We start from the raw sequence: 26,391 nt of genomic DNA on the forward strand, positions 1-26,391 counted from the left end.
TGACAGTACGATTCGATCGCATGCGACAAGTCTGGTGATGCAACAATAATAACAATAACATACCCCCCCCCCCCCCCCCCCAATTTCTATTGTAACAATAAATCAAGTGCATAAAGCAAGACAGAATAATCTATTCTGTGTACTTTGCTACTCAAAATATTCCCTACAGAATATCTTTAAATTAAATATTGTAACTACCCTTCGTCTATTTTCGGAGACGATGCTGCTAGTCTCTGGTGTTAGAAATCTAACAGAATATCCAACTGGTTCTTTACTATTGCTAAGGTTAACTAGTCTTTGAAAGGAGAGCTGTCTTGCAGTAATAATTATTAATAAGGTTTATTTATTGATTTAAATCGAATGTTTGATGCAAAACTAACGCACTAGCATTTGTTATATAATACACTGGTAATTTATACACAGTGGGCGAGATTCAGTTTATAGTAGTTATTATCGGTAAAGTGTTAGCTTGTTGCGCGGTCGGTCTAGGATCGATCCCCGGCGATGCGCCCATTGTGCTATTTCTCGCTCCAGCCAGTGCACCATGACTGGTATATCAAAGGCCGTGGTATGTGTTATCCTGTCTCTGGGATGGTGCATATAAAAGATCTCATGCTGCTAATCGAAAAGAGTATTAAAAAAAGAAGAAATGTTTTATTTAACAATGCACTCAACACATTTTATTTACGGTTATATGGCATCAGACATATGGTTAAGGACCACACAGATATAGAGAGGAAACCTGCTGTCGCCACTTCATGGGCTACTCTTTTCGATTAGCAGCAAGGGTTCTTTTATATGCACTATCCCACAGACAGGGTAGTACATACCACAGCCTTTGATATACCAGTCGTGGTACACTGGCTGGAACGAGAAATGGCCCAATGGGCCCACCGACGGGGATCAATCCAGACCGACCGTGCATCGAGCGAGCGCTTTACCACTGGGGCTACGTGCCGCCGCTCGAAAAGAGTATCATCGGCGTTCACCTAACGACAAAAACATGAATACGATATTTACAGAAATACTATTTTAAATTTTTCAGCTACGATATGTGAAACAAAATAAATTGCAATCGGTTAACGTGAAAGATCAACAATGTGGACGTAAAACAAATCCATTCTAGTGAACAGTAAACAGGAAAGAGTGCAACGTTTCTAACTTCGTTCAGGTGCTTGCGTTTGCAAAAAGTATCGTACCACGCATGTGCGGTTTGTCATTTTCCTTTTTAAGGCCACTACATGAAAAATATATGTTTCTTAAATATGCACAGTTGACGAACACGTTTATTATTTTTTTTAAAGGAAATATTCAGATTGTCAAGCGTTCTGGTCTGGTCCACATTTTACCAACACACATCGCTAAAATTCGATGTCAATACTGATGGGCATTACGTTCATACCAGTGAATAGTTTGTAAAATATATATTTTGTTAATGAATTGATTGTTAATTAATACAATTTATACACTAAAAATTATTTCCAATTTTTATGAATGGATTATGAATATTATTCACTACAGTAGAGGCACAAAAATGTAGCATACAGTTTGCAGAGCGAATATAATAATTGAAAACAAATTCTAACAACAGGGGGCTTAAAAATCATAAAAATTAAATGATTTGGCCTTGCTGATCTGGCACTTGTGATGTCATGTGACACGCACTGGATGTTAATTCATCTTCCTCCATTTTAAGTCCATTTCTACGAGTCGGTGCCACTTTCTTTTGGGAAGGGGCCATGTTTGGACCCACAAAACACCTGACTAACATCAGTAAAGTGGTGGAATGTAGCCCAGTGGTGCAATCCCCATCAGTGGGCCCATTGGGTTATTTCTCGTTTCAGCCAGTGCACCACAGCTGGTATATCAAAGGTCATGGTATGACTTTACTGATGTTAGTCAGGTGTTTTGTGGGTCCAAACATGGCCCCTTCCCAAAAGAAAGTGGCACTGAAAATTCCCAGTTCCCAATGTGTCAGGGCTCTCAATGACTCGTGAGCTGAAGTCAAATATGCGTGAAATTACAAATTTGACGCATGGTAGGCAAGGAGCCGAGTCTTGCTTACACATCGGAATAAAACTACATTTATTTAAGTTGTGTTGAAAAAGTGCTTGAATTTCTTAGTGAAAAACTTTTAAATGCAACAATTGTTAAGAGTTTTTGAATGTGTGAAGCAACAGTTGGAAACTGAAATGTCCCGAATTAGGTGCTCTGATCGAATTTATGACAAATATTTAAAAATGAACTGAAAACTTACAAACCAAACTCCCATGTTCGATGGCCAATGAATAAGTCCAAGTGGGGACATGTTTTGATGAAAAAGTGACAATAAAATCATTAAAAAAATATCAAGTTTGCTATTTCAATATTTTTGAGCTGAAACAAAGTTGTACCAACATGATCGTCCTTCGCACACACAAATGTAAACTACGATGCTATATCCCATGAATTTTTATAATCTTTTGTTGGGTTATAATAAAAACAGATCGTTAATACTGACCGGGACCCACCCCCAGCCCTCAGGTGTATCAGCCAATTAAATTAAAATCAAATTTAAAAAGAAATATGTTGATTGTTTGGTTGGTTGGTTGGTTGGTTGGTTGGTTGGTTGGTTGGTTGGTTGGTTGATTGATTGATTTTAAAGTATTAAAAATGTAAATTGAATTGATGTATACATTTTTAATTTTAGAATATTACGATTACCCACTGCTTGCAAAGAAGACTTGCTGTAACTAGAACAGATGATCCTATTAGTTTTACCTCACCTCAATAAAGGGAGACTACTTCTTGTGTCGAGTTGGAACATGGCCTCGAGAGGAGTAAGCAGCCTGATACACGACAAGGCGTATGTTGATGGGCAGTGGGTGGCGGCCAAGTCAGGCAACACATTCGAAGGTAATGCTGTCACAACCAGGTATGACCAAGGGATGATTTAGTTACTACTTGAACTTCTCAACAAAAATAACGACAACCCAGTTAGAGTTAATATAAATATATTAAAATAAAATAAACAAAAACACAGGTTTAACAAAGCTTCATGGTACCAAATTACAAAGTTATGTTCCCCCTTTTAAATTGACAATTCTACAACATTAATTTCAACCTTTTACAATCAAAAATAAATAGTTAATTAAATTCAAACAATGCTCTTATTCAGCATTCACTGTGTGTAAAATTAACAACTGTCAAAAGTTCACTATGCATCCCAAATGTCCTTCAAATACACATGAAATAAATTAATTTCATAACCAATAGTTACCTTTAACTATTCACCATACACCTTAAATGCTAGCCATATGCTAATCATAAAACGATTCTACTACTATTTTGTAGGCTAATACACAGTGGAATCTCGGAACATAAATTGTGAACCACTATCCTAACACAAGTTCTTAAAATACCTCATTATGAACATTTGATACCTGCAATATTTTCTATATATGTTGTAAAACTCTTAAATACACGCTAATTAAATCCATAATATTTAACTACATAATATTTAATATACAACAACTGGACCATACAAATGCTCAAAGTGGTGCAATTTTGATTAAATGCTATTTAAAATATTCTGCCAAATAAAACATCGATCCCCGGCGAGAAAGGCATGGATACGGTTTTACCCTGACAGGGTATCTGACATTAGCTTAATGTCTTGTTCAGCCAACATGGTACGTCCCGGTAGATAGATAAAACGTCATGGAATGCCTCCAAAAGTTGTCTTACCTCTTGACCTTTTTCAGGTCCTAAAGCATCACTCGCACTAACCTCTTTTGGACCTTCTTTGGCTTGGACACTTGGACTATCAGCCCACTCATCTAAAACACATGAGTCATGTTCAGATTCCTGCAAATCTATCACAGCAACATTCACCATTCCAGTCACTCTGTTCTGGTCGATCCTCTGAAGATAAAGCTTTAACATGTTTGTATGAAAAGTTTTTATCTTACCGTTCATTTGTATAACTGTATGTCCATACACCAGCTCAAATGGAGAGAAACCCAAACTTTCTTGGGGAGCATCTCTGTATGCAACAAATATTTATCCCAGTCTTTGGGACGTTCTGCACACAATCTTTTCAACATCTGTTTCAGTGTACCATTGAAACGTTCAACCAGTCTGTTGCACATTGGGTGATATGGCGTGGTCGTAAGCTGTTTCAACGATATTAATCTACTTACCTCTGCCATCAATGAAGATGTAAATTGCACACCCATGTCGCTTAGCATCTCCCTAGGAACACCAACACGACAGAAAATATCAACCAGTGCTTCAGCAACACGTTCTGTCTCAATACTCTTTAGAGCTACAGCCTCTGTGTCCCTTGTAGCGTAATCAACAAGGGTTAGAATGTATCTGTTACCTTTGTCTGTTGTTGGTTTAAGTGGACCCACCAAATCCACTGCGACTCTTCTAAAAGGTTCATCAATAAGGGGCATCTTGCCCAAAGGTACTTTACCTACCCTACCTTTCACAACTGTCCGTTGACAAATGTCGCAAAATTGGCAAAATCTTTTGGTATCGGCTTGTACACCAGGCCAAAAGAATTCTGACAACACATTACTTACAGTACGTTTTGTTCCCATATGCCCTGACATGATGGATTCATGAGCTAGTTTAAGAACTTGGGTTCTGTACTGCCAAGGTACTACAAGTTGAGTGAAAACCTGACCTCCCTTTACACTAGAAGATCTGAACTCGTGGTATGGTATACCTTTCTTCTTGTGGAACTTGGCCTTGCCCTCAATCCTTTGGCAATCATCTGCAAGTTTAGTACACTTCTGTAAAGCAGGATCTACTTCTTGTGCTTTCCTTATGTCTTCAGGTGTAACACATCCATTGTACAATCTGGCACTCTAAGTGGTTGGTAGTTCTTACCTTCATCACGAACTTGTTGTCGCGTTTTTACTGCTTGGATCAGTTTCCAGTCTGGATCAGGATCACTTGGTGCTCTTGCATCTGCACTATTACCCACTTTAAGATCATAAAGTGGATGTTCCAAACACCAAGCTTCTACCTCACCTTTATAGTATGGCGTATCAATATCTACAAGAGCAATAGGTGCGTTTACTTTTGAACCATCAGCTAACAAACATGTTTGTATGCTACCTGTGAACTGATCATCTGAAATGTAACACTTTCTGACCACCATACCGTTACACCCTGTATCACGTAAAACACTCGCCACTTCCTTCCCCAACCATCCTTTTGTAGTAGGCATGCTCAACTCTTCGTTTCGTAAGTGGCATGAAGTGCTAAGAACGCATTTACTGTTTGCCATCGAGGTCGTTACTGTTGGAGTGTACGATGTACATGCACCACAAACCTTTGGATATCTAGCATCTGCCTCAGTTTCAAACACCTGCATTGACCTTGACCTACCATTTCCAAAACTTACCTTAGTACATTGTATTTGTTTTGGCCTCCTCTGTTGTCGCACATTCTATCTTTGGTCTTTGAGCCATCTGAAAGCAATGTGGAGCAATATGACCCAGTTTCCCACAACGGAAACACCGCTTCAGTTTTGCACCTGAAACCATATCTGGTTTAGAAAATTTATTTTCTACTCTGACCGTATCACTCTTTCTATCTGGAATTTGAGGACTACGACATTGCTGGGGTCCCATACCTTGCTGTGTCAAGTTAACTGCCCTGGTGAACCTTGCTTCACGGAACTGGTCTGCTAGAATTCGTTAATGGTTTTTGGAATTCTTTCCTTCAAAAACAAACCAAGATCTTTGTTGCACATGTGTAAGAATTGATCACATAACACTAAGTCAAATAACCCTTCATATGTTTGATCAGTCTTTGACATCTGTATCCATCTGGTTAGATAACTTGCTAACTGCACTGAAAATTGTACAAATGTTTCACCCATCTCTGGTCTACCTGTCTTAAATTTGTGGTTAAACCCATCTACTGTTAACTCATACCTCTTAAGTAATGCTTCTTTCAAAGCACCGTAATTGAGAGCTTGATCTGCTGGCATCAAAGCATAAACATCCAAAGCCTTACCTTTTAAGAGAGTACTAAGGTGAGTAGCCCACCCATCGGGTGACCACTTTTGCACTTCGGCATACCGCTCAAAACACCTAAGGTAACTATCCATATCGTCTTTCCCATCCTCGAAAGGTGGAATTTTAGGCCCCTTTGGTATACTTTGAGAATACCCACTCGCAGGAAAACCCAATTCAGCCTGTTTCTGCAATAATTTCAACTGATAATTATGTTCAGTTTCTTTTGCCCTCAGCTCTAACTGAATCTTTTCCTTTTCTATTGCATTTCTTTCTACAGCCAATGTATACTCACATTCTTCTTTCTCTTTTTCCCTTCTAGCCAACCTTTCCTCCCGTTGCTGTGCTTGCTGCTCCTTCACAAATTCTTTCAAATCCTCATCTTCATAACCAAGAGCTACACCCTGAGCCATTAAATCTTTAAGAGTTTCCATGTTAGTCTAGTTAATAATGTAGTGCTGAATGCAGGAAATAACACTTCCCCCAGAAAACCCTATTGCCCAAGTTTAACCCAAAATGCCTATGTAATGATACTATATCATTTACACTTAAGCAAAGTTAAACTTATTACTCAGTGTTCGCACAAAACTTTTTCTACAATCAGCAAACATACTCACCAGCCTAACAAAAATATGACAACCAAAAGATAAGGATACAGCACCTGGACAACTGGGGTTCAAATCCTTTTTTTGGCTTACACGTCCCACTTCACTTTCACTCAAAATGTCACCACAGTTAAACTAAAACAAAAAAACCCATGTTCAGCAATATCCTATGCAACTTATAATTTAGCTGTTAAATCTGTCAAGAATACACAAGTAGTATTAACTGAATCTATCCCACTTCTGACACCATTTGTCACAACCAGGTATGACCAAGGGATGATTTAGTTACTACTTGAACTTCTCAACAAAAATAACAACAACCCAGTTAGAGTTAATATAAATATATTAAAATAAAATAAACAAAAACACAGGTTTAACAAAGCTTCATGGTACCAAATTACAAAGTTATGTTCCCCCTTGTAAACCTATATACAAATATACACAAGTAAATCGACTTGTGATAAATGCAACATAAGTTGTATCTAGACAATAATAAATGAATTACCAGTTATTATCTAAAAAAAAATCTATTTTTTATATTCACACATGTACATTTAGATATATATAATAGAAACAATGTAAACAACTTTACTCACAATCTGACTAATGCAATTACTTTGTATTGTATCCTTCTTCTTTGAAAGCTCTGACAGGAGCCCCAGTAGCTCAAACAAATGATGCTGTATGTGTGGTTCAGGTTTTCCTCAGGGCCAAATATTTTCTGTATGTAAATAGATCTTGAAAGTTTGCAGTCTTATTTGATAATTTTAGCGTACCTTGCAATACATAAAATGGAAATATGACACCCTACCATGATGATGGTACTTTATCTTAAACAATTGTTTACATTTTTCTGTGTTTATGTTTCCAGTGTTAAACCCATCAACTGGCAGTGTTGTAGGTGTTGTTCCTGATATGAATGCTGATGATGTTGACGTGGCTGTGAAGAAGGCATACCAGGCTTTTCTGTCGTGGAAAGAAACAACAGCAAAGGTGAGAAGAAAGGGTTTTTTTTTTTTTAGCAGTGAGGGGGTGGCACATAGCGCCATGGAAAGAAACAACAGCAAAGGTGGGAAGGAAGTTTTGTCTTATCTGTTAGCAGCGAGGGGCTGGGACGTAGCGTCGTGGTAAAGTGCTTATATGATGCATGGTTAGTGTAGAATCAAACCCCATTGGTGGGCCCATTGGGCTATTTCTCATTCCAGCCAGTGCAGCATGACTGGTATATCAAAAGCTCTGGTATGTGCTATCCTGTCTGTGGGATGATGCATATAAAAGATCCCTTGCCACTAATAGAAAAATATAACAGGTTTTCTCTCTAAGACTATAGAGGGCAGGATTTAGCTCAGTTGGTTAAGTGCTTGCCTGAGGTGCTTAAGTTGCAGGATCGAACTACCTCAGTGGTGCCATTCAACTGACTGGGTTTTTTCTCGTTCCAATCAGTGCACCACAACTGGTCAAAGGCCATGGTAATCTGCTTTTCTATCTGTGAGAAAGTGCATATAAAAGATCACTTGCTACATACGGACAAATGTAACGGGTTACCTCTCTAAGAATACATGTATGTCAAAGTTACCAAATGTTTGACATCTAATAGCCAATGATTAATTAATCAATGCGCTCTAGTGGTGTCGTCAAACAAAACAAACAAACTTTTAACTCTTAAGACTATATGTTAAAATTACCAAATGTTTGATATCCAGTAGCCGATGATTAATTAATCAATGTGCTCTAGTGGTGTCATTAAACAAAACAAACTTGATAATGTCATTGTTACAATAAGTATGATTAAGATGGTTTGATGAACATCACTACGCATTTGAATGAATCAACTTGACGCTTGTATTGAATGTCTTTATCATAGTGAACATGATTGGGATAGTTTGATCCTCACAGATACTGCAGCCCTTTATACACCAGTCGATGGGTACTGTGAAAAACCCAATGTGTCCCCTGACAAGGTTCAATCCTACAACCCGTGCACCTCTGATGCACTCTACTGACTAAAATAGACAGTATATATCCTGCCCCATTGTAGAGAGTATGTGTTTGTTGTATTATTGGGGGGCGGGGGGGGGGGGGGGGGGGGGGGGGGGGGGGGGGGGGGGGGGGGGGGGGGGCAAATAAAACAAAATAAAAACATTTAATTAAATGAAGGCCGGAAATTAATTCAGCTGATAAAATGATGCTTTATTGTTAGGGCATGTATATGATATGTTAATTCAATAATTATGCAACAAGGGCCGAGTTCAGCCAGACTGAGCAGAAAAACGTCTCCTAGACTGGTTTATGCGCTTCACTTTAAATAAACCAAATGACCACATCAGGAAACAGTTAAAATATTATGTATTTGGCAAATGTTGGCAAAACATTATTGTCATTCAGACAACCGTTTTTCGCCAATGTTTGTGAAATACATATATTTGGACTGTTTCCTGTGGTAACTCTGGGCTACATTCAGTAAGGTGGTCCTTTCATTCATATTGTTTTGTAACACTTTTTTTTTGCCTTCCTCTGCTATGTGTTACAAACGGCTCGGACATCTATTACCGTGTGCACACTAGTTAGTGTAGTAGTGTTGATATAAAGTGCTCCTACTGGCAGTAGCTATAGTGGGAATTTCCCAGTTAGCTCAGTTGGTAGAGCGCTGGACTCTCATACTGAGTGTGATTCGAATCCCCTCGGTGGAGGTTGATTTTTCTTTTACATTAGCATATTTAGCCAACAATATTAGTCCTTACACTAAATTTTATTCGAAATGTGGGATGCCATAACTAACTGAGCCAACATGTTCTGATTAGATTTTGACTGGTACGTCTGAAGTTGTCTAGCAGATAGAAAAACACTGGTTTAATAAAGCAAAGAGAAATATCAGTCATACATATATATTGAAAACTTACATGGAAACTATCATACACATCATGTTTTTAATTGTTATTGTATTATTAAAAAGGTCTTCATTTATACGGTATGAGAACTACTGATTTTGTAAATAGTGCCAACCAACATGATATTAAGTGCAACATGCGTTATTTTTCACACTCATCAGATTGAAATTACATGTGCTGTATGAGTGTGATTGCACTCCTGCACCTTAAAAACGAAGGTCTGTAAAGGTTGTTATAAGTTTGGACATTTGCATACACATTTTAAAAGCTGTTAAATTTTTATTTATTAACGATAAATAACACATTTTATTGTTTTAACAGGAGTCTTATTAATAGATTGCAGAAATAAAACCAGTTTAAATTGAAGAATACCTTGTCATATCAGCAGCGATCAGTTATTAATCTTATTTTATTAACTGATAATTTTTATTATTTTAAATTACAGGAACGGAGTGATATTCTACGACGCTTTTACGATCTTTCTTGTCAACATCAAGATGAACTCGCCAAGCTGATCACAGAAGAAAACGTATGAGTAATAATTACAGTCACAGCTTTAATAAGATGATACATCTTATCTAGAGAAGACTAAACGAGGTCTCACACGGGAATGAGTATAGTATTTTATATATTACACCACACCTCAATGAACAAAAATCGCAGAGAATGACTTCCAAAATAACTAAACAAGACATGAAAAGATTAAAGCCCGGGAAAAAGATTTATCAATGAAACTTTACATTCCTACGCCACACATCTATCAATGAAGTTTATTCAAACAATATTATAAACATATTTAAGGCTAAACAAAATTATTAAAATATATATTTTGTTAAATTATGCTGCTAATAGTAATAAGAATTGACAGCAAGTATTTTTCTGATTTAAAATTATGAATTGAAAGAACGATACACACAGTTTTGCATTAACATCTATGCAGAGTTGTACTGTGTGACACAGTCAGTCACCTGATTCTCAAAAAGCATATTCCACAATGTGAAGAGATGATAAATATCGCATGGGTATCTCTTCCATTGCAGTGTAATAAATACATGTAGAGACTATTTTATGTTGTTTTTTCGAATCCAATTTTATGTCAACTCATGATGTATGAAAACCATATTTTCACGAATTACAACGCAATGGGTGAAAATGGTTTTCACACATCACAAGTCGACATAAAATGTACATTAGAAAAAAAAACATGAAACATAACGTCATGATATAGATCTATTTGTTACGGTAGAAATTTTTATAAAAATTTACTTGACCACAGACTTTTTAAAAGAAATATGAATAAAAATTACCATTATTTAATTATTAAATTAATAATTATTTAATAATACTGCTGTTAAAACATACCTGCAACAAAAATAAAACTTTAATCAAATGCGAAGTAAAATTTCAATTTGCACTCAATGATAGCATATTGTGTCATCATTATTTGGCTTCATACAGTAAAATTTCAACTTGCACTCAATGACAGGATATTGTGTCATCATTATTTGGCTTCATACCCAATCAGTTTCAGATATTTTACCAACATTACACTTCACATACATTTTTTATAGGTACTATTATTAATTTCTTTTATTTTTCAAATACGATCAATTGCATTGGTGATCATAAATTTAAAGTAAAAACGACGCTGACCTCAGTAATTAAATTGCAATAAGTTACAAGGGAGATAATTGAATCATGAACTTGTTCACAAAAATATAAATATGATTTCTATATTTTCATTTTAACTAAAATACACTGAAAATATGACTTTTCACTGAATATTAGTTTTATCGTTTCTGTAGATCTGTATATTTCATTGCTATGTATATAATGAAATAATGTACATATACAGTACTAGTAGATGAAAATAAGTACATATTAGAGGAAATACAGTATTATACTTAAATGTAAAAAGATGTTATACATAGTACTAGTATGTAGAAATAAGTATGTAATAATTAAATGTAAAAAGATGTTATACATAGTACTAGTAGGTGAAACCAACTACAAAATTAATATATACTTAGTGTAATAAGATGTTAAACACAGTATAAATAGTCTTTAATAAAATTTCACTCCTATACAAGTATCATAAAAGTCAAATCTTGTGTTATACTTACAAAACAGAGTTAAAGTCTAGTGTCCAGTTCATAATAAGATCTTGAGACATTAACATCATGGCAACACCATACAAATTACATAAAGATTTGAGTCCACACTCTAAAGTTTTCTGAAGTCTGGAGTCTTTGAGTCTGGTCTTTATTAAAGTTTTTTTTTAGAAGGGGGGGGGGGTAGGGGCGGGACGTAGCCCAGTGATAAAGGGCTCGCTTGATGCACGGTTGGTCTCGGATCGATCCCCATCAGTGGGCCCATCAATTTGATGGCTGTGGTATGTGTTATCCTGTCTATGGGATGGTGCATATAAAAGATCCCTTGCTGCTAATCGAAAAGAGTAGCCCATGAAGTGGCGACAGCGGGTTTCCTCTCTCAATATCTGTATGGTCCTTAACCATATGTCCAATGCCATATAACCGTAAATAAAATGTGTTGAGTGTGTCGTTAAATAAACCATTTTCCTTCTTTCTTTCCTTATTAAAGTTTTTTAAGGTGGTCTCTGGTTTTATAGCACATACCAGTTATATTATGCATTGATAAGTGTAGAATTAAATCACGGATGCTAGTTAATTATAACTGATAATGAATAATAAATTCTTAAATAAAAACAAAAACTAAAACATTTCTTTTTTGTATACTGTAGGGAAAACCTCTGTCTGATTCCAAAGGTGAGGTGGCTTATGGGAATGGTTTCATCGAGTGGAATGCCGAAGAGGCAAAACGAGTGTACGGAGACATAATACCATCATCTGTGTCATCAAAGAGAATCTTGGTCCTAAAGCAGCCAATCGGAGTGTGTGGAATGATCACCCCTGTAAGGGTTATTTATTATTATACTACCCTAGTTACCCTCTTATCTCGATCACCATATGTGACACACCCTGGCGAATTCAGTCACATGTTGTAAAAAACTGAATTAGACTTATATGCATATTCTTAACCTGTGGAGTCTCAGCTTCAATGTGGTGCAAAAATTATTCAAATATATTGATTTTTGACGGAGTTTGAGCAAACAAATGTTCAGTGATATGTGAGATCATTATTTTGAGATAATGGCCACCGAAGATAAGGTCCTGGATTTTGGTCACTGGTATCAAAGCACCATAGCAGCAATATACTTAAAATAAATGTACAGCTCTCAGTTTTTGCACACATTAAGTTTAAATCATAAACTATATGAATAAAAAGGTTTTGCAGGGTGGTTAAATACAATAAAATTAAATAATTTAATACATAGTAAAAAAAACATGAAAATCATTTGGCAAAATTATGAGCTACATAAGCTCCAAATTATAAATTAAGTAGGAAAATCCAGTAGATAGTAAATTTCTAAAATCATAAGTCAAACACTATACAGAGTGAAACCATTATTATTATAACTTTGAGATAGTTTTAACATTCTGATTTCAAAAATAATTCATGGAAGGTTGTGTGTTTTTTGTCCTCTCTTTTTTTTTTTTTTTTTTTTTTTTTTTTTTTTACTTCAAATAAATAACATCATTTCGCTAAAGTCACATCCTGGGTCACTCATGAAAACATTTTGGTTTTCAATTCTGTCCCCTTCATCATGATTGTCCGCATCCCAGGAATAATCAGAAGTCACCACAAATCAAGTTTCCAAACTAGACTCTTATCCAATTCCGAAGATTGAAGATCTGTGCCACACTATCTGGAGGTAAAACTTTCATAAAAATTGATCTAAAAAGTGTGTATCTACAACTTCCTCTTGATGAAAAGTCAAAGCAGTTCACAACCATCAATACTCACCATGGTCTATTTTGCTACAATAGACTTTCGTTTGAAATTTCTTCATCTCCAGCAATCTTTCAAAGATGTATGGAGAGGGATTCCAGTGACATGTGGATATCAAGATGATATTCTGATCTCTGGTGAAGATGATGCTCATCATGTTCAAAATGTTGAAACTGTTCTCAAGAGACTTTGTGCTAGTGTACTTTTCAAGCAAAAGAGGTAGTGTACCTGGGTCACAAAATTGACTGCATCCGGTTCAAAACAAAGTCGAAGCTATCACAAATGCTCCTTCACCTACCAATATCACTGAACTCAAGTCATACCTTGGTCTTCTGAATTATTATGGAAAATTCATTCCTAAGCTTTCCACTGTTTTGGCTCCCTTACATCTCTTGCTGAGAAAAGATGTAAAATGGTGATGGACAAGTGACCAAGAAAAGGCATTTTCAGAGTCAATAAAACTGCTTCGGTCTTTCAAAGTGTTGGTGCATTATGATGCCAATAAAGATTTAATTTTGGCTTGTGATGCTTCACAGTATGGCATTGGAGCTGTTCTATCACACAAAATGCCTGATGGAAAAAGGAAACCTGTAGCTTTCGCCTCTAGAACCCTGAACTCTGCCAAGAAAAAGTATTCACAAATTGAAAAAGAAGCACTCTCTGTAGATTTTGGCGTTAAAAAGTTCAACTCGTATTTGTTCAGTCAAACATTTTGCATTGCAGATGACCATAAGCCACTACAAACACTGTGTGGGGAATCTAAAGGAATTCCAACAATGGCTTCCGCTCGTATACAGAGATGGGCATTAACTCTTTCTGCCTACAACTACACATTCAGGTATATTCCGGGTAAAGACATTGGGCATGCTGACGTCATGAGCAGATTTTGGCAAGCTATGAAAGCTGAATCTGCCTATCCCTGCAGAAAATGTGTTTTTGATTAATTTTCTTGATTCTTCTCCGGTTACAGCTGAGGAAATCGAGAAACTGACTCATGCTGATCCTGTTCTTTCGAAAGTGAAAATATTCATTATGAATGGTTGGACGAATTCAGATGAACCTGAATTGAAGCCGTATCGTGTTTGAAGAAATGAGCTGAGCACTCATGGTGGAATTGTACTATGGGGATCAAGAGTAGTCATACCCCCACAGAGATGGGCACGTGTTCTCACAATGTTACATGATTCTCACCCTGGAATTGTGAAAATGAAGACCCTTGTGCGTAGTTATGCTTGGTGACCAAACATCGACTCCAACATCAAAATGACAGTTTGCAAGTGTAATTCATGCCATTTAAATGTGAAAAGCACACCAGCTGTGGAAATGCACCCCTGGGAGTATCCACAAGGTCTGTGGAAACGCATCCACATTGACTATGTTGGTCCTTTCATGAACAAAATGTTTCTGATTATAGTTTATGCTTCTCAAAATGGATGGATATACATGTGATGACAACAGCAACTTTGCAAGCTACAACTGAGAAACTCAAAATGACATTTGCCACACATGGCTTGCCTACCACCGTTGTATCCAATAATGGAACGTCTTTCACAAGCAGCATTCATGGCTTGAAACAATATCGAACTCGTAAAGACTGCTCCCTACCACCCAGAATCCAACGGACTAGCAGAACATTGTCCAAACGTTCAAAGAAGCAAGGAAAAAAATTGAAGGGCGATCTGTAGAATCAAAAGTGATATGTGTATATACATAAGAACAGAGAAACAAGAAGAAGGTGGACAGTTTTATCAGTCAAAGCGTTTGCTTTCAGCAATGAAATTGTGGATTGCTTTGAAGATGAGACTATTTGGTGTTAAGTTGAGATCGCCATATATTAATGTGTTGATATTTAAATTTAAATGATTTACCTGGATAAGTAGGTCTGGTGTTCTCTATTGTATAGAGTGCAAAATAACAGGAAATGTTCCGAATCAAAAACCACAGGTACAATATGAATTTTCTCCAACGAAGAATTTGTGAGGTTTTATTAATGATTAGTGGACATATAATGTTTATTGCATTGTCATGACGATTTTAAATAAGTATTCTACACCACCGTCCCTTATTATAGTCAAATATGAATGCTAATTTATAAGATTTTGATAAATTTGTCTTTAGGTACTTTTAACAATTTAAAGTGACTTGTAAATGTAATACCGTAAATGTTAAAATTAATGTTTAAACTTCTTGTTTGTGTTCTTAACATTTTAAGATAGAAGTGTTAATATGTATTAAATAATAATAATAATAATAATAATAATATTTAAACTTATTTTTTTTATTTTTTTATTATATATATATTGTTTTAATGCCAAGATCTAAGGTTGACAGGAATACATGACGTAATGTAGTGTTCATATAACTTAATGTAATAAAAAACATTTTTAACTTGCAATTTTATGTTAAAACATGTGCATTTAAAAAATCTCTGGCTTTTTAACACACATCTCAGGGACTGCTTTCTCTTGACTACTGGTTGACAGGTCTGGCCATAATTGGTATCACCTGGGTGGGCAAAATCTCATGATGTTTTTTTTAATAGCCCTATATGCCTGAAGTTAATAAATTAATGTGATAGGCTTTTGTAACAAGTAGTGTTTTGGTGGATATCACTCTGTAAACATAATGAGCCGAGGACAAATTCTTGTTAAATATTTATGGATAGGTGAAACAAAATGTATCATGTCTTTGCAAGCAATCAACAAAGCCTCACAAATTACCACTTAAAATGTTGATATTACCGGTAAATCTATCTGTATGAAAATTGGTTTAATTATTAGGTCACCAGAGATCAAAAGGTCTCCATAATACAAACATCCATGGGTTTTAAAAAAAACAAAAAACTTTTTAACACAAAACTAGTGAAATAGCAGCCTGTCTTTTAGTTTTAAAATGTAGTGCATTACATTTGTCCATTTGTTGTAGATAATGAGCATAGTCAACTGATAATGAAGAATGACATTAAGAACATTAAGTCCAGTGGTACAGCGCTCACTTGATATGCGGTCAGTTTGGGATTGATCCCCGTTGGTGGGCCCATTGGGCTATTCCTTGTTCCAGCCAGTGCACCACGACGGGTATATCAAAGGCTGTGGTATGTACTATCCTGTCTGTGGGATGGTGCATATAAAAGGGTCCCTTGCTACTAATGGAAAAATGTAGCAGGTTTCCTTTCTAAGACTACATGTATATGAAGAGTTTCATCGCAAAACACGATAAACACCACTATACACCCCCAATCCTAAAAACGTTTTATTCCAAACTACCATAAACACCACTCCAGTTTCTCTGCAATCTGTGATATATCCTCAGACAATCGTATCAAGTTTTTCTGAAAACTGAATTTTAACTTGTGTTTGTCTGCATGTGAACAGTGTCTGAGTGGTGTTTGCACAATGGTTTTTAATATGGCGTTTATCGCGTTTTACAATGAAACTCTTCATTTGTCAAAATTACCGAATGTTTGACATCCACTAACTGATGATTAATAAATCAATGTGTTCTAGTGGTGTCGTTATATAAAACAAACTTATGATCAAATAACTATTAATCTTAATTACTGTTTTTTGTTTTGGTGGGGTTTTTTCAGTGGAACTTTCCCCATGCCATGATTACGAGAAAAGCTTGTACCGCGTTGGCGGCTGGGTGTACCGTTGTTCTGAGGCCATCGGAGGACACCCCATTGACAGCCCTGGCTCTCTGTGAGGTAACGTCCATGCTCTTTGCTTCTGTCAGGAAAGTAAGAATCCTAATCAAACAAATGTTGCTTTCTTTAAACAACAGAAATCAATGGTTAACTTTTCTTTCCTGGTTTCATATAATTGTAATATACTTAAATCCGTGTCTTAGTGCAGTGGTAAAGTGCACACTTGATGCCAGGGTTCAATCCCTGTCGGTGGGGCCCATTGCTCCATAACTGAGTGTAACAAAGTGCTGTGGTATGTGCTATTTTGTCTTTGAGATGCTGCATATAAAAGATCCCTTGCTGCTAATTGGAAAGATTAGTTCATTGTATGACAACAGTGGGTTTCCTTTCTCATTAACTGTGTAGTCCTTAACCATATGTCCGATGCCATATAACCATGATTAAAATGTGTTGCGTGTATTTAAAATTTAGATATAACGTTACATAAACATTTTTTGTTTTTTTTAGTTTCTTGTCGGGGTTTTTTGGGGGGGTAACCATCACGAGGAATTCGCACACCCACCCCATTAAGAATCTTGCGTACGGCCTGAACAAAAACATTCCTTCCTTGCTTCCAAATTCTCATTGCACTGAATGTCTCTCATTACAGCTTGCAGAGAAGGCTGGCTGCCCTAAAGGAGTGATTAATGTGGTGACAAGCTCCCGGGAAAACGCTGCACCAATTGGAAAACATCTATGTGAACATCCATTGGTGAAGAAGATATCGTTCACAGGATCAACTCATGTGGGCAAGGTAAGTTTGAGTAGCACACGTTCAAATTTGAATGAATGAACAAGCAAACGAAAGAAAGAATGAAGAAAAAACCCATTGAATGGATTTGTCAAATGAATGAAAGATCAAACGAACATGCAAGCAAACAATTTCTAATGAAAAGGTAAAAGACAAATAATCTGCTGCTGAATGTTAAACAAAGATATAAAGCTAATGTCGTAATTACACATTCATACTGGAGTTTTTACTTTCTTTCTTGAAATAGCAGTGTATAATTCTGAGGTTTGTAATAATTTGAAATATTTGTTTACATTTCTTAAAATGTGTATGTTTTGTGATATTATATTCTAACTGGGAGAAAAACTATTTGCAGTAGACAGTTGACAAGCTTTATTCATTAACAGGACTGTTAATTAATTATTTGGATAATGTTTATACAATTGGAAGCAAGCACAAAAATAAATTGTTGAAACACGGACTAATTAACTGATTTTGAGATGTCAGTTTAGTGGATGTTGTTATTGTTGGGTTTGTTTTTTACTCTTTCTTTCTTCTTTTTTGATTGCTAGGAATCGTCTAGAGTACACAGGGTGCCTTCGTTTGGTCACATGACAATCCTCTTTGTTTGATCCAAGTTTTCTCAAATTTTATACCTGGAACATACCATTGCTTACTTATTTACCCATTAAATATGTTTTTGTTGACTACAGATCCTCCTGCAGCAGAGTGCCAGCACGGTTAAGAAGGTGTCACTGGAGTTGGGTGGTAACGCTCCGTTCATTGTGTTTGACAGCGCAGACGTTGATGCTGCAGTCACTGGGACAATGATGTGCAAATTCAGGTGTTCTGGACAGGTACACAGATTTCAGCAATATAGCTGTTGGAAAGTGCATTTAAAAGATCCCTTGCTGCTGATGGAAAAATGTAGTGGGTTTCCTTTGAAGACTATGAGTAAAAAATCACCAAATGTTTGATATCCAATACTAGTCGTTGATGAATAAATCAATGTGCTCTATGGTGTCATTAAGTAAAACAAAACAGATTTTAGTATGTAGAAAATACCTGATCTATAATATAAGAGTGATGATGAAGTTTATTGATTTTGTTTCGATCTTTTTAGACGTGTGTATGTGCCAACAGAATTATGATCCAAGAAGGAGTCTATGATGAGTATGTCAAGAGGCTTGCTGACAGAATGAAGCAGGAGCTCTTTGTAGGAGACGGATTTACAGATGGAATAACTCAGGGTCCACTTGTTAATGAAAGAGCTGTACAAAAGGTCAAAACTTAATTTGTTTTTAAAGTTTTATAGCTTAAGATGTGTTAATATTGTCATAGTAATTATTACAGTGTGCACATACACACACACATACACAAACACAATGAACATATATGCACACAGACAGAGAAAAGTTCAGTGAGATATGCTTCGATCAAAATGACTTCATCATAGAGAAATACAAATTATAAAATGTCAAAATAGTTATTTTTAAAGGGAATACCCTGAGTTGAACTGTGGATTAATTTACTCTCATGTAACACATGTAATATAACCTATTCAAAATTTAACTATAAAGCATTATATAGAAAAAAAATTCTGGCTTTTCTTTGACTCAATTATTTCAATTTTGTTTTTTGCAGATGGAACAAAACATAAATTGTTACATATCAGAGTTCGACAAATCCTCTAGTCCGATGCCCGGAGCTAGTGCTTATTAACTTTGGACTATTGCAAATCCAGTAGCCCGATGGGCTAGTGGGTTTTAAAAAACAACAATAAAATAAATAGAGGGAGATATTAGTCAATGTTGCAATGGCTTTACACTCAGTTTCTTTAAATCTAATGTTTTACCTCTGGGTTTTTTTATTTGTTTTTTTATTCAGGTTGAGGATCTTGTAAAAGATGCCACATCGAAAGGTGCTCAGGTTGTACTTGGAGGAAAACGGCATGACAAGGGAGGTAATTTTTATGAGCCCACGCTTTTGAAAAACATCTCTACAGAAATGAAATGCGTCCAGGAAGAAATATTTGGACCTGTGGCCAGTGTAATGAAGTGAGTGTTTTTTTCTCTGATTGCCTGTAGTTTAATTTATGTGAAATTTGAACAATTACTTAATTTAAACATAATTATAGTTTCTTGATTTTATGTCATGTGTAATTTTTAGATTAATATATTATGGTTTTATGTAATATGTTATATATAATGTATATAGTGCAATTTTTTCTGTATGTACATTTAAATATTGATCGACACAGTTTCTGAATTGCTTCAGAAGTTAGCATAGGAATTACCAACCAACCTTTGCGTCACTTTATAAATATCATAAACAGTTAGCCTGTATGTTCCTCTTGAAATGTTTTCTTTATTAATTACCGGTAGGTTATTATATTTAAGGATTGTATGTTATTTCTTTTTTGTTCATCGGGGTATGAACAAAAAAAAATCATCCACAAACTGTGTGAATTGGTGAAGCCATTCTTACATAAGTTTGCGGATGATTTTTTGGTTCATACCCAAATGAATGTAAAAGAAATAATAGACAATACATGTGTACTTATAATTAACTTCGAAACATACTTACTAATAGTAACATTAAAAATTCGTATTTTAGTTGAATTATTTTTTTGGTTAAAACAATAACGCCCAGTAAGACAAATTACCAATATAAAATGACATCATCAGGTATGACGTTCCCTGACAACATAATTTTTACATTCATCGAGAAATGAACCGACTCCCATTGCTATGGCTGGACCAATGGGATGACATTATATTGTAATGGAAATTTAATTATATTGTTATATATTTAATGTCTTGCCATATTGATGGCTCATTCTGGTTGTAAACCTGTACTCCGCTTATGCCAGTAATGGTGGTTGTGAGTGTAATAAAGATATTTTCTCTTGTTTTGTTCTGTTTTGTTCTTTTCTATTTTACTTCAGTTGTTCTTCTCTCGTCTGTAGGTAGGTAGGTAACTAGTTTAACGTGCCCGTCTATCACTAGGGTTTTCGAACATGTCTCTCTTCTGTTTTTTTTGTTCTGTTCTGTTCTATTTTTACCTGTTCTTTGGTTTTATATTCTGTTCTTTTGTTTGCTTCATTAGCCATATGAAGGAGTATCAAGCCTTCTCTTGAGACAGTTGACTATTAACTATGGGTCTGTCAGTATTTCAAACTATACTGAATTACAAAAAGAAACGCTTTAATATTCATTTAGTTTTGTTTGATTGTAAATTATTCACTGTGAATCCCATTAGATTTTGTGTGTATTATACCTATAAGTGTTTTAGGCCCATTTCATCAGTTTATTTACAGAATTAATCATTTTGATTATTTCACGTTTCTTTTTTTGTTCAGTATATATCCATTTTATGGTCTTGAAAAATAGTATGGTACCTGCTAAGTTTAGAAAATTTAAAGTGTGTCCAATCACATTATGCCATTAACATGATTTTATCATCAATTTATTTCTAGATTCAAGACTGAGGAGGAAGCCATTGCAATAGCAAATGCTACTAGTGTTGGACTTGCAGGTATAGTGTACCCTCAGTTTATTGACCCCTCCCCATCCCTCACCACTGCTCCTATTACCTCCATCCTATTTAACACTCTGACTGCCAATTTCCTGTTGAGTATTATTTGTAGACTACTTCTGTTTCATTCCTTCTAATTCCATCATCGCCATCCATTATCCACAAACTACCTGTTTGAACAGATGCCCATTTAGGCATTAATATCATCTTGGTACTAGCTGTCATCAGTTATCAGGTCACAAGTTGGTCATCACACTAGAAATAATCTGATAATGCATTTCATTAAAATAAGACATAATCAAACCTAACTGATCTGTAAATGGATAGTGTAATACCTGCTTATTTATATTGTTGTTAATTTTTATATTTCGATGGTGAGCAATAAACTGCTCTCCTTAAATTTTATAACATTTGATCTCAGTGTCAAATTGACAGTAAGTTTGATTAAAATAAATAGCAATATCAGTGTTTGAGGTGAGCAATGTTTTGCCCAAGCGGAAATCATTTTGGATCTACACACATAAGCAAGACCAGATGCTTGCTTCAAACCATAAGGGCTTTATTTTGGTGATATTCAACAGCTTGATCTTAAAAATATCTTTGATACCCGAGGCACCCTTACTAATAACGTGAACTCGTCTGAGGTGCAGTGGATTGTGAGGTTGATCACCCATGTTGGAGTTATTCCCCTTGAGAGCATACATAATTGTTGAACAACCTCTTACTATACGTCAAACACCTATCAATCAGGGCACATATTTTCGAAGCTATCTTAGCGCTACATAATCGTAAAACTATCGTAGGCTATGACATCACTATGGCAGGTGTAGTGTCATCATAGCCTGTGATGATCTTTCGATACAATTTAACATTAAGGTGTTTAAAATCTGTCATCTGTGTTCCAAGTGTACTGCAGGTGTCACTGAAGGAACTCCTGAATTTGTTACATTGTGATCCCCATCAGTGGGACCATTGGGCTATTTCTTGCTCCAGTCAGGGCACCACGACTGGTACATCAAAGGCCATAGTATATGCTATATTGTCTATGGGATGATGCATATAAAAGATCCCATGCTGCTAATTGAAAAGAGTAGCCCATAAAGTGGCGACAGTGGGTTTCCTCCCTCACTATCTGTGTGGTCCTTCACCATATGTCCAACGGCAATTAACCATAAATCAAATGTGTTTAGTGCATCGTTCCTATTTCCTATTGTTACATTGTAACATTTTATGACTAACAGATTCTTTTTGATGACTAAAATCACACATTAAAGATATTTTCCTGTTTAGAATATCAGTGTCTGTATAAACAAGGTGTTTGTTGTCGTCCTAATGTTTGCAGTAGCCCAAACCAGATTTTATCTTCCAATAATTTTGTACACACAAAACAAATATATTGTATTAATGTATTACAAAGTAAAATAAACAATGACTGCTACAGACATTAGCACACACAGCCACAAACACACTGGATGTACAGACATTGGTATTCTAAACAAGAAAATGTATTGACTATGTCATTTTAGTTACCAAAAACCTCTTGTTAGCAGTGGTGTAGGAAGGTGCCAAAAAGTGGAATGGGATGGGATGGGAACTCTATTTACGTGCCCATATCCACAGAGGTTCAGACACGCCCACCTCGGATTTAGCCTCTGACTTCGCCAGTGACCAATTCTGGGGCAGGAGGGAAAAAGTGGGGGGTTACATACACACACACACACATATATATAACCATAAGAAAGTCAGCATAGCGGAAACTTTGGTTTCACTGAATAAACACAGAGATCGCTGCCTTCTTTGTCAATTAACAACTAGTTAACCTAGCAAGACAAATAATCCTACTTTAACCAGTCCACAATTTCTCAAGCTACAAGTCACATGACTGCTAGCATTTTCTTTTAAGCTCAATAAGGTCATTTTAGTACCTTTGTTCAGTGGTTTAGATAAATTTCATTCATTCATCTTACATGTGAACTGTTACAGTAACTACATGTACAAATCATGTGTTTACAGTCACTCGTGGGCAACTCGTTTGAATTTTGGTTACATGCTCACAGTACCAATAGGGCATTGATTTCAGATCGTGCAATTCATATCTACCTTTTAAAATATTTTATTTATTTTAATACATATTAATATCGAGACATTTTTCCATATAAATGCCACACACACACACACTTCCTACGCAAATGGTTAGTCAGAAACATCTTACATATGGCTGGAAACTCAGGACAGTCCCTTTAAACAAAATTTCCTTCAATCTCCATTCTGCTATTAATATATGTTTATTAATATTTCTTTATTGGTATTTTGTTTATTCATATTTGTTTATTCATATTTGTTGCAGCATATTTCTATTCACAAGATGTGACTCAGGTGTTTCGGGTGATGGAGAAACTTGAGGTCGGGATATGTGGGGTTAACGAGGGAATTCTCTCCACCGTTCAGGCTCCGTTCGGCGGAGTCAAGGAGTCTGGGCTGGGCCGTGAAGGAAGCAAGTACGGGATTGAGGACTACACCGAGATAAAGTATGTCTGCATTGGAGGACTCAAGTGAACATTTCATTGTCAGCCAACAAGAAGATGAAGCTATAATACACTCCCCCACTTGAGGCCCAGAAGATTTACTTTTTTGTCCTATTCCTATTACATGTGTGTACCAGGTATATATATAATACACCCAAATATGTGCTTGTACCCTCCATACTATATCATGCACCCCCCACCCACCCCCCATTTCATATGTTGTTCCTACGTGCCTAAGTTTTAAATTTGTAAATCTGGTTGTGAATTAGAACACATTTGATTATATGCAGACATCTTATTGTGTTTTTGAAGCAGTGACTTACAACCAGTAACTGGTTTTAAGAAAATAAGATTAATTTGTCAATGATCAAGATGATGAGCTTTTAGTTTGAAAATCTGGTTGTTACCTTAAAGGTACTTAATAAATACTCTTAAATATGTATAAAAGATTGTATGACAGGGCTCGAAAAAGAAATATGGCTTGCTGGATATGATACATCACTTAGTGAGTGGAGGGTTCGGGACAGTGTGTGAAAATTAGAACTTCTGAGATGTATATCGGAGCATTGTTAAATTAAAATACAACAGAATCACAAGCTTAGCTTCAGATGAGATGAGATATATCTGTCACATGAAAAATGACTTGAAAATTTTGGGTAATTTTAGCTTTTGATTTTTTTTTTTTACCTGGCCTGGTACTTGTAAAACATTTATAGTCAAGACTCAAAACTCTAATAGATTTTTTTAATGTATATGGTTGTTGTTAGTTCCATATTGGTCCAGAAAAAGAGGGAACCATAGGTTTCATCTGTGTTCTGTCCATCTGTCTGTCTGTCTGTCTGTTTGACTTTCATGTGGATTTGGTCATTTTTGTTTTCAAGGGCCATAACTCTGTCAAAAATATAATTTCCATGTGTGGCAGTTATGGCCCTTGAATATAAAAGATATAAAAACTTGTTGGGCCCAGTAGGTTGGACTATACCAATTCAAATCCCATAGGCGACGATGTTAATGTTTGTGTTTAAACACACTATATGCAATATATCAACCAAACTATGACCCATAAATATCAGTACTACAACCCCTACCTCAAAGTATTAACTACAGAAAATGGTACCTTTCATGGCTCATTTTCGGTATAACCAGATGTTTTTACAACACCCCTAGTTTCGCACAAAATGTTAGTACTTTGTTTTTACATGTACCCCATACATGTTCCAAGCACAAGGCTACTTGACACAGTGGTACTAGATGAATTAAAATTGTATACATTTTTAGCCCAGATGAAACTAATTTTTTTTACAACCAACACACTCACATTTATAACCAATCACAGGACTTGTGGTGTTAACTTCTCTATCAAAAGTTCGGTGCACCTCAAACTTCGACCCAGCTGGAAATTAATTGGTAGAGTGCTACCAGTAGGAGACATGTATTGTTTTTGCAGTACTATCAGGACGCATGTTTTTCTTTTTACAGTATTCCAGATATATTGAGAATTCCTAATGTTTAGGAGCAATAACATAAAGCATAAACTTCATCCATGTTTGTGCCAAGTCTTCCACATTGCTCTTGAAAATGTTACACTACAAACCAAATTAGGAGTCTGATTTTGAGACAATTTCCAGAACTGCTTCTTACTTTCTAGGATTTGCTTTCAGCTTCTTACATTCCTCTTGTTCGAAAGGTGTTTTGTTTGTTGAACTAATAGTTATTTAAAAATAACTTTGTGATATATGGAAAAACTACCAGTAGTCCAGTTGTACAATTGATAGCTGTTTTTAAATATACTGAACTTCACTGAAAATGTACCAGTTAGATTAAATTTTGTAGGTGTAAAAAGGATACAAGTAGAAACAATAATACATTTAACAGATGTATAATTGGATGTCTATTCTGGTAGGCAATAAATGATGCCAAACTTGTATACCAGGGTTAGGTTTATTGTGTTTTAAGCAACCTCATATGTTTGATACATTAACAACTGAAAACTGGATGATGCATTTTCTGTGGAATTCAGTATATATTTGTGAAATACTACTAGGTCTACAACCGATAGTTATTTTCAAATGTATTTGTGAAATATTAAAGTCTACAACTGATAGTTATTATCAAATGTATTTGTGAAATACCGAAATACTACCAGGTCTACAACTGATAGTTATTTTCAAATGTATTTGTTAATTTTCAATATACTTAATTAATTGTATTATGAAAGGGTGATTAGCATTTGTGCAATACTTTAATGTTACAAGTCTTAGTATGTATGTTTTAGAATATCAACTTAATACTATTTTGTTTAATAGATTTATTTCTGTACAAGAATTACTAAAGTGTGTCAAATTTAACAGCAAGTATTGTTTTTTCATCAGTTGAAGTGCACTGCTTTATCAATTACTAATAACAGTTCTGCCAACTATGTCTGTTCCAGCATATTATCTTCACAACTGTACTCAAAATAAGAAACCTGTATATTGACATAGAAATTTTTGGTTAAAACACACAAACAAAGCCAAATAAATAAGATGTTAAATGCG

At 35.6% G+C, this 26,391-nt stretch overlaps 1 protein-coding gene across 2 annotated transcripts; it reads left to right on the forward strand.

Annotated features, from left to right (window-relative positions):
• Positions 1 to 283: 283 nt before the first annotated feature.
• On the forward strand, positions 284 to 24,787 carry LOC121370570 (succinate-semialdehyde dehydrogenase, mitochondrial-like). 2 transcript variants are annotated; one of them, XM_041495880.1, is made up of 12 exons: positions 284 to 337; positions 2,690 to 2,895; positions 7,491 to 7,612; positions 9,953 to 10,036; positions 12,269 to 12,439; positions 16,967 to 17,083; positions 17,673 to 17,816; positions 18,506 to 18,649; positions 18,916 to 19,074; positions 19,680 to 19,849; positions 21,271 to 21,329; positions 23,677 to 24,787. In XM_041495880.1, the coding sequence occupies exons 2-12, from the start codon at positions 2,742 to 2,744 to the stop codon at positions 23,883 to 23,885; spliced, it is 1,533 nt and encodes a 510-aa protein (XP_041351814.1). In that variant the 5' UTR covers positions 284 to 337; positions 2,690 to 2,741; the 3' UTR covers positions 23,886 to 24,787. The 2 variants fall into 2 exon arrangements, with proteins under 2 accessions (XP_041351814.1, XP_041351815.1); XM_041495881.1 differs by having other exon boundaries at positions 299 to 408.
• The last annotated feature ends 1,604 nt before the right edge of the window (positions 24,788 to 26,391 follow it).

Source organism: Gigantopelta aegis, chromosome 4, assembly GCF_016097555.1.
Source record: "Gigantopelta aegis isolate Gae_Host chromosome 4, Gae_host_genome, whole genome shotgun sequence".
Taxonomy (NCBI): domain Eukaryota; kingdom Metazoa; phylum Mollusca; class Gastropoda; order Neomphalida; family Peltospiridae; genus Gigantopelta; species Gigantopelta aegis.

Excerpts from the sequence above, each read along its gene's own strand:
- LOC121370570 (XM_041495880.1), top strand. The coding sequence starts at position 2,742 with ATGATCCTATTAGTTTTACCTCACCTCAATAAAGGGAGACTACTTCTT. Across the intron at positions 7,613-9,952 it reads GGAAAGAAACAACAGCAAAG|GAACGGAGTGATATTCTACG; the intron begins GTGAGAAGAAAG and ends TTTAAATTACAG. Across the intron at positions 21,330-23,676 it reads TACTAGTGTTGGACTTGCAG|CATATTTCTATTCACAAGAT; the intron begins GTATAGTGTACC and ends TATTTGTTGCAG.